General features: G+C 45.2%; 1 protein-coding gene across 1 annotated transcript; it reads left to right on the forward strand.

Annotated features, from left to right (window-relative positions):
* Positions 1-518: 518 nt before the first annotated feature.
* On the forward strand, positions 519-1556 carry LOC147455361 (BURP domain-containing protein 3-like). Its single transcript, XM_086515243.1, has one exon. The coding sequence runs from the start codon at positions 519-521 to the stop codon at positions 1554-1556; it is 1038 nt and encodes a 345-aa protein (XP_086371369.1).
* Positions 1557-9458: the final 7902 nt, after the last annotated feature.

The raw sequence follows: 9458 nt of genomic DNA on the forward strand, positions 1-9458 counted from the left end.
AAATATAAAATTTAGAGGTAAATTTCAAAATTTGTAGGTGGGATTACGTTTTTTTTCGAGCATTGGATGGGGGACTGTTTGGGGGCGTTGAGACTGGCTAGTAAGCTTTGGTACTCGTGAGAAGCCAGCAGGCCCACGGAGATGTCCTGAACGTGGGGATTTTTCCAGAGGATATTCAGGCGGAGCCTCGGAGGAGGGTCCTGTCTCTCTCTCTCTCTCTCTCTCTCTCTCTCTCTCTCTCTCTGTCTGTGTGTGTGTGTGTGTGTGTCCGCTGGCGGAAATATTAAATAGGAAAACTCTATCTGTATTTTAGCACCGAGGAAGCCAAACATCTCCAACGAGGCAACGACATCAATTCGCCTAGCTAAGCTGGCCGCCTCGAGAGAATCTTCAATCGACAGAATCGACTGTGGCACTCCATAGTATATATACGTCACAGCAGCGCTTCAGTTGATCAAATTAGTGCATACAGAATTGAAATGGCGGCCTCCACCTGGCAACGTCAGCGTGCCCTGCTCATGCGCCTATCATTCGCTGCCGCGTTAGTGCAGGCAGCAATATTATTATTCGCGGCACTCGCAGCGGCACAAGCACGTGATCCACCCGGCATACTTCTGTCTCCGGGCCTAGCGGCGCTCAAGTCCCCTCTCTCCGCAGACCAGGTGGCTACCTACACGCAGCAGCTCGCCTCCTCCGGCCGCTTCACCAACACTGATGAGTTCTGCGGTCAGGCCCACATCCAGTGCGGCGCCACGGCCTCCTCCCTCGCCTTCAACAGCTGCACGCGCATGTCCAGGCGTCGCAAGCTGCTGGACGACACCATCCTTCAATGCCGTAACAAGCATGCGGCGGAAGCCGTGACCACCCTGGAGCTTTTCTTCACCCGCTTCAGCGACATGCAGCCCGGCAATACGATCACAGTCTCCGAGCCCGAGTTGCTAGGGTCGCGCCTCTCCACCTCCAGGTCCTTCTTGCCCAAGCCCATCTCTGACCTCCTCCCCATGTCCGTCAACAAGCTGCCCAGCGTGCTCAGCACACTGGACATCGCGCCTACCTCCGACATGGCCACCGCCATGGCCACCAACCTGCAAATGTGCACGGACAAGGATCCCAAGGGCTTCTATGATCGCACCTGCTCGTTTTCCCTGGCGGACCTCACCTCCTTCGTTACCAGCAGGCTGGGCACAAGCACTCCCAAGGCCATGGAGTTCTTCTACGACGCCACCATCGTGGACCAGCCGCTCACCATCCTGAGCCTGGACCTGGTCAGCCCCGCTGGCACCAAGCAGTACTCCTGCCACACCATGTCCTTCGCCTTCACGGCGCAGTACTGCCACAACCTGCCTAGCACCAACATCTACAAGATGTCGGCCAGTGTCACCGACAAGACGTCAGGCAAGACCACCACCTACGACAACCTGGGCGTTTCCTGCCATCTCGACACCAGCGGCTTCAGTCCCAACCACCCGGCCATGCGCAAGCTCAACATAAAGCCCGGCCAGGGCGAGGTCTGTCACCTCCTTGTCAGCGCTGTCGTCTACGCCGCGCCCTCCTAAGCTAGCTCATAATCATATAATTATATAATTATGAAATTATATGTAAAGTCGAGGCTATAGACATTTTTACTTTACTCTTTTTGTCATCTAGCATCGAATTACCTCCATGTTGTTCTAGATGTAAGCACTGAAGCACTCACAAATGTAAGCACTGAAGCACTCACAAATGGATTGGGGAAGGAAGGTGCGGTTGCAATTGAGGGCATCGTTGTCCTTAGTGGAAATGCTTCAAAGATTTCTTGTGAATCCTTGTGTGCATAATTAGGTGTGTGATAACAATGAACGATATCCTTTGCACCCTCTCGCCATATTTCGAAAATAATTAATTGTATGCCAAAGGTCTCTCAAGATGAGCTCCAAGAAACACTTGCAAGATTTGAAGGTAGATCCACAAGCTACCCACTCATTAAATGACACGCCCCCCGCCTAGAAGGGATCAATGGTACATGATCCTTGATTGTGGAATTGAGGAGAGGAAAACATGGGTGGCTTGGAGTCTTGATCTCATCAGAGACTCCCTTTTGGGAGGTTGATGACTTACGGGGAATTTTAAACTCCGAGCAAACCTTTCCGAGCAATCATAAAAACGAGCAAAACCCAACAAGATACATATAGAACTTAAACCCTAAAAACTTGCCCAAGGTGATTGCCGCATCGTTCCATATGCCAATACACTTAGTCGTCAATGGCCCAGCTTGAAAAAATGGAAGAGTGCCACATTTGTTGTGAATGCCAAAGGAAGGTTTTGATATTCTACAAAAGAGGCCCTCGACTAGTAATAGCGGCACAAGCACACATGCAGTGTGTGTGATCAAAAGGTAAAATGAGTTGGATGCAGTAGCATCCACGGTAATTTGATCAACAGATTCACCATCGTTAGTATCTTTACCTTCTTGACCGTAGGATAATCTGCCATGCCTAAAGGGCTTCAACATCTTTCCCTCCCTCGCGTGAGACTCTTACAAGATTGTGATCCCATTATATGCAATAAGTAGGCTCCACTCTTGCAGCTTCCTTTAACATGTCCGTTGTCCTCATGATGCAACCTCTCCACTACCTTGTGGAGTTGTCCCACACCTATTAGGTTTTTCTCTATCTTGCAAAATTTGAACAAAGTGAAATCCCAGTGTGCACCTGCTTGAGCACCCCGTAGGGTACCCCCCTCCAAGGGGTGACTGGGTTGTTGGCTGTTACAACGAACAACTTTTACACAACAATGTTGGCTAGGAAAGGCTAATATGAATGTCTGTCACGGGAACCGAATAATAGAGATAGACAGCAAAACAGAGGAAGAAATCTTTGTATTGAAAGTGTTTGATACAACAGAGGAGAAAAATATATATGGGCGCACTCCGTTGTACGGAGCTCGAACCTCCCGACCACCCCCGAGCTTCAATTCGCTTGCATGCAGCGTCTCACTCGCACTCGCACTCGCACTCGCAGAAGAGAGAATGGTGAATCCCCCCAAAACGCACCACCGGTCCTTCTATTCTCCTCCAAAAGCCTGCGACCTCTTAAAATAGCCGCTTTTCTATTTTTGGCGTTCGGTCGACTCGACTTACGCGCCAATATACCTGCGAGAACAAGGTAAAAAAAAACGTGATCGCGAAGCGATCCGTAGAGGTTAGTTTTTCAGGTGTCCACAAATTTTCAGCTGTCTTCAACTGAACATAACTCCCAAACGGAGCCAAAACAGCCCAAGTCCGTCTCATACAATCTTGTTGCCCTCGCTGCGCTCTTCGACGGCTATGTGATGGAAAATTTCCATAGCCTGCTCCGATTTGCTGAAAATCAACCTGCAAAACAGCATTTTCTACAAAAACGATGCAAAAACAGCAAATCCAACTTTTTTCTTAATCTTTGGCCTTCAACGAGCATCAAAACATCAAAATCTCTAAAGACTCAAAGAACCAAAGTTGTTCCTTATAACGCAGGCTTCAATCTCTTCATACATCACTTTTTCAAAATCCCACGTTAACGCCTTCAAAAATGCCCCAGAAAGTGCCTTCCGGATCAAAAAATTTTGTCGGACGAAAACAATCCACACATCCTTCTACACAGTGGACTAACTTTAAAATGACAAAAACTTCCTAGAAAACAAAATTTATTACTAAAACACCTCAAAATCAAGTCTTGTTACAATGTCCCTATTCATTGGATTTGGTTTGGCAAGACTTGTCTATTAGTGATGCGCAGTGGAGTAAAGGGATCAACAACTGCACCTCAATCTGCAAGAGGGGCAGGATTCGGGACGGTGGATCGCCGCAACAGGGGAGGCAAGAGTTTTATACATACGACCTTGCCGCATGCATAGTGATGCCTGCTAGCCTAGATGGTTAAGGCAGATTGCCTCGAGGCAGGACGTCCAAGGGTTGAAGGGCATTCTTTATGCCAAGAGAGCCCTAATATTTTTGCAAGACTAGATTTGATCAATGGTAGATTAAACCTCCACCATTGATGCCTTCACTTCACCAGTGCATGTAGCGACGAGGTTGGGCTAGAAGCATGTTGGAGTCAGACTAATTAAGGCAAGAAGGTCAATCGTACTCATTTTCATTAGTGACCAGATAAATGAGCCCGGGTCATCGTGGACTCACTCTGAGATTTCTAAAGTCCTCTTTTTGAATTTTTAGGGCGAGCTGCAAGAGGAGACCCTTATTAATGAGGGCTTCAATATGGGCAAGGGCTAGGGAGGTGATGTCGATCATGCCGGTATTGCCGACATGAAGGCTAAAGATGAGGCCCAGGTAAATGCAAAGTCATTGCATGAAAGCAAGGATTGCACCAGTGTTCGGGAAAAGTGTGCCTCAATTTATCCTTGAGTTGTGCAAAATCAAAGTAACCGGTTGAGGGGAGGGTATGAAGGAGAAAATTCCGCTTAAAATACATGGAAATTAGTATAATTTTGCAAAAATACTAGCTAGTATTGTAAAATTTCCGGTTCAAATTTGTCTTGGAGGGATTTTTGTATGTTTGTGAAAATGATTTTTCTAGAACACTGCTTATAGAATGAAGTTGGTCTCTCTCTCTCTCTCTCTCTCTCTCTCTCTCTCTCTCTCTCTCTCTCTCTCTCTCTCTCTCTCTCTATCTATCTATCTATCTCTCATTGAGCTTCTCTCTCTCTCTAAAGAAAACTCTCTGGAAGAGTCTGCGCGGACAGGTTTTTTTTTAACTTTTTTTTAAAGACAGAGCAATCACCATCTCATCTTCCACAACTACACGCTCATAGCCTTTACTCTCAAGCTTAAATTACTAAAAAAGACAATAGCACGAACACATTTTCTCACACATTGTGTATGCAATATCGGCTCCAGAACATTGTGCATGCAGTGCCGACTCAGAACGTCTCATTTTGCAGACAACGAACTTGATAGGCTTCTTTCCCGCATCCAATGTCATTGGGTTGCTGTTGTTCACCCACACGACTGGATTTCTAGCAACCCCTTCACCTGCACCCTCTTCAATGGAAAGCTCCACAACAGCGAGTAAAAGTACTCAGATTATAGAATATCTTAACAGTGATCCATTTTGCATATTCACAGTGCTTGAAAGTGTATCTTGATTATCTTAATTGTTTCATGTAGTGACGCAAAGGTTCCGAGTGACAAAGGGGGAGACATACATGCTCAACTAGTGAATGTGGCCCTCAATTTCCCATGGTATTTTGCATTAGCAATTCACACACTTACTGTAGTAGAAGCAGATGCAGAATATACACAACCACTATAAACAGATGTTGTCGACACAGCTCCACCTACCGGCAAAGCAGAAAACTTGACTCCGCTACTGGTGGGTAGTCAGTTGCACGAGAGGCCGGTGGCATGCATGAAAACTTGACACTCGCCTGCAGGCTACCCAATTATAGCCTCCTTGGCGGCCTGGTGTCATCTCATGGTAGGGCTTGCAGCTGAAATTTTGATCGCTGCAGGGGTTGCAAGAGGTGCAGAAGCCTCGGACCATGCCAATTATGTGTGCTCCTCTCTCTCTCTCTCTCTCTCTCTCTCTCTCTCTCTCTCTCTCTCTCTCTCTCTCTCTCTCTCTCTCTCTCTCTCTCTCTCTCTCACTCACACACACACACACACACACACACACACAAAGAGTCTCGGAGTCAGTGCCGCCTGTTACTCTCTCTCTCTCTCTCTCTCTCTCTCTCTCTCTCTCTCTCTCTCTCTCTCTCTCTCTCTCTCTCTCTCTCTCTCTCTATATATATATATATATATATATATACATAAAAAATCCCTGAAGGAGCCCGCACTGGCGTGGACTCCTGCAGAGAGTTTGCAAACAAAGCATTTAGAGAGATCACATTGCGTTTCTCTCTCATCGCCATTTTTAACCTTCTGTATTGTAGACAAAAACAAAAGTAGAGGTATCACGCTATGTTTCTCTCCCATGAACTCCTCTCTCTCTCTCTCTCTCTCTCTCTCTCTCTCTCTCTCTCTCTCTCTCTCTCTCTCTCTCTCTCTCTCTCTCTCTCTGTCAATATAAAAAAAACTCTCTGTAGAAGCCCACGCCGGTGCGGGCTCCTTCACAGAGTTTTTTTATAAATATATAGAGAGAGAAAGAGAAAATTCATCTCACTGATGAGAAGCCATGAGTGGCGCAGCTCAGGCCCGTCCTTCTGACTATGACTATCTGCAGAAAAACAACGGCGCCCTATAAGCAGGATTGGCCCGAATGCTGAATGACGTTGATGGAGCAAAAGATGTCGTTCGCACACTCACACACCCAGACAACTCAACACAACACAATGAATTTACTCGAATTCCTCACCTCACTCACTACCACTCAAAAGCTCCCTGAAAACTCTACCCACAATCTCAATTCAAACTCCAAACGCCTCGACCTACAAGCTTTTGCCTGCCCGCCCGCAGACACTACAATGTGAGTCGAGGTGATCAACACTTGAAATCACGCTTGATGGTGACCAAAATATACAACAAAAACCATCAAAAAACCAAAAAATACAGCCACAAAAGGCCACTCTCAAACCATTGCAAAAGCTTCACCAAACTCCACTCTGTTGGACTCTTTGGAGTAGCGCCAACCCTAATGGCACGGATACAGGGTCACATAGTCTTGCAGAAAGCCGCACCTTCTTCCCTCAATTCCTTGCACACACACATCCATGGAAACCTCAGAACTTTCATGGACTCTCCCAAGTGCAAAATTGAATAGATAAAGCTCTCATTCACTCCTCCATACACTCGAAAACAGGACAGGAACGCAACGGGACTGCACTAGACCACCTGTAGGAACCCTGCTTCCTCCCACACACAGAGGGGTGAAAGTGTTGATATTGCTCTTCCAAAGTCCTCCCTCATCCTGGACCATCACGGCACCGTGAGTGATGTGAAAATTTCAAGCCATTTCACACCTTTTTTGACCATTTTTTGACCTTTTCTGGCCCAATTTTGGCTAGTTTTGACCCCCGGCGAGCATTTTTCACGGGAAAAACCCCAAACGGACTCCAAAATTCACCAAATTTTGCACGCTAGATCCTCGATACCCAAAGAACACTTCCACATCCCTACATTCCATTTTTGACCACTTCTAGGGCAATGCACGTATCACCGCAGATCAGGCGCCGCAAATAGGCAGATACCTCATGTGTCAAACTTCTCGAGCGGGATGAGAGTACCCACACTTGTCACTTGCATTATTTACATTCTAGAAAGCTCAAACACATTATCTAGAGCCAAAATAATCCACCTAGAACCATATCCAAGGCCCTGATACCCTATACGAGCATGTACATGTGTCCGATTGCTGACACGCAAGCATGCATATTTACAATGTGCACACGTTGCACCTTTTTTCAAACTTGAAACCACTTTGCAAAGCTCCCAAATGCATGTATTTACATTTTTTTGTACATATGACCATGCATATAAACGATACTCTGTACACGCCAAAAGGGGTCTATCATCATTGCCCACCTTCTAGGTAGAGCATTTATTCTCAACCAAGAGACTATATGCATTTGGAACCACATCCCTTGCAAAATATTTCTTCAATCTATAACCATTTATTCTATAGCGCAAACGTTCACCAGAAAATTTTTCCAACTCATAGGTGCCATTAGAAAATACATGCTTCACTCTGTATGGACCCAACCATTTATCCCTCAATTTCTTCTGAAAAGCAAAATCCAAGCGAGAATCATACTTCATCACCAAATCTCCTTCTTTGATCTCATACTGTGGCAGCCTCTTATTCATTTTCTCCATCCTTGTCTCTGCTTGTTGAAGATAATAATCAATGTCTTTCTCTCTATTCATTTGCAGCAATTCTAGAGAAAGAATTCTTTCTCGCAGCTTGTCATTATGCTCACCTTGCATTCTGCACAAAAATTTCAAGGTATCCAACTGCACTTGTATGGGAATAAGAGCTTCTTTTCCATAAACAAGTTCATATGGTGTAAACTGTGTTGACACTCTATACGCAGTTCTATAAGCCCACAAACACTTTTCCAAGTCCAAGTCCCACTCTTTAGGATGCTTTGTAGAATACTTTGATAGCATCCTAACAATTTCACCATTGCAGTTCTCAACCAACCCCTTTACCAAGAAATACTTCTACATCTTGCAATGATTCCCTTCCTGCATACAAGGGTTCCTTGACCTTTAAAGGAGCTACCAAGGCATCCAACTTGTCCCTAGCCAATTCATCAGCTTCTTTATTCTACTCACGAGGAACATGCTTGAATTGTATCTTCTCAAACTCATGCAAAAGCTTCTTGATGCCATAAAACCATTTCTTCAAATTGTCTTTCTTAACATTACACAAACCAAGCAACTGATTCATGACTAGCAATGCATCCCCTTTTGCAATGACCCTCTTCAGTGCAAACTCAACACACTGCTTCAACCCAAGGAAAAGCATGAGATATTTGGCCTCATTGTTACCTTCAGCTTCATCAAGATTGTAAGCTCTAGAAAAGATTACATCGCCTTTTGGGTTCTTAATGACTACCCCACCACTTGCCTTTTGAATAACTTTCCTGTATGCACCATCAAACATCATTGTATACGCATCTGTAATATCTACTTCCTCTTCATGATCATCCTTGTCAACCCTTGGGTAAGATGGAAGCTCCCCTCCCTTATGTACCACTATGTCTGCCAAGTGAGCTTTAACAGAATGATCCACTTTAAACTCAAAATCATACTCTGAAGCTCCAAATTCCACTTTAAGATGCGCTTGCTAGGCTTTAAATGGTGTACTACATCCGGCAAAAGATTCGATGTGGTGAGCACATAGAACTTTTGGGGCAACAGATAGGTTTTAAACCTTTGACAAGCAAGAACAAAGGCGAATACCCACTGTTCCATTTTCGTATAGGAGAACTCGCTTACATTCTTCATCTTGCTGTCAAAATAAACTGGCTTGAAGTTCCTTCCTTGCTTTTGTAAGAGAACCGACCCAAAAGCTACTGACCCTACACTAATAGATACATAGAAAATCTATTGCAAGTCGAGAGGACTCACTGTTGGTGAAGCACGCAATACCTCCTTCATGCCATCAAAAGCCTGTTGCATGTCTTCATTCCATTCAAACCCTTGAACTCTTTGATTCAATTTCTGGAGAGGATACACATACTGACATAGCATCCAGAAAAAACGTGACAAGTACATGAGCTTATGCACAAATGATGCCAAATCCTTTGTGTTGCTGGGCGGATCCATAAGCAATAAAGCCTTGACTTTCTCTAGGTCAGCTTCTATTCCATTTTGGGAAACCACATGTCCTAGCAAATAGACTCTGGCATGAGCAAACTTACACTTCTTTGGGTTGATTTGCCCACCCTCTTGTTGAAGCCTTTCAAAACTCAACCTCAACTTCTCCAAATGTGTGCCCCTTGAGCTATAACACCCAATGTCATCCATGAAAACGAGAATG

The sequence above is a fragment of the Adiantum capillus-veneris genome, chromosome 6, assembly GCF_014529385.1.
Source record: "Adiantum capillus-veneris isolate H3 chromosome 6, ASM1452938v2, whole genome shotgun sequence".
NCBI classification, from domain to species: domain Eukaryota; kingdom Viridiplantae; phylum Streptophyta; class Polypodiopsida; order Polypodiales; family Pteridaceae; genus Adiantum; species Adiantum capillus-veneris.

What these genes read in the sequence shown, in the direction of transcription:
- LOC147455361 (XM_086515243.1), top strand. Translation starts at nt 519, where the DNA reads ATGCGCCTATCATTCGCTGCCGCGTTAGTGCAGGCAGCAATATTATTA.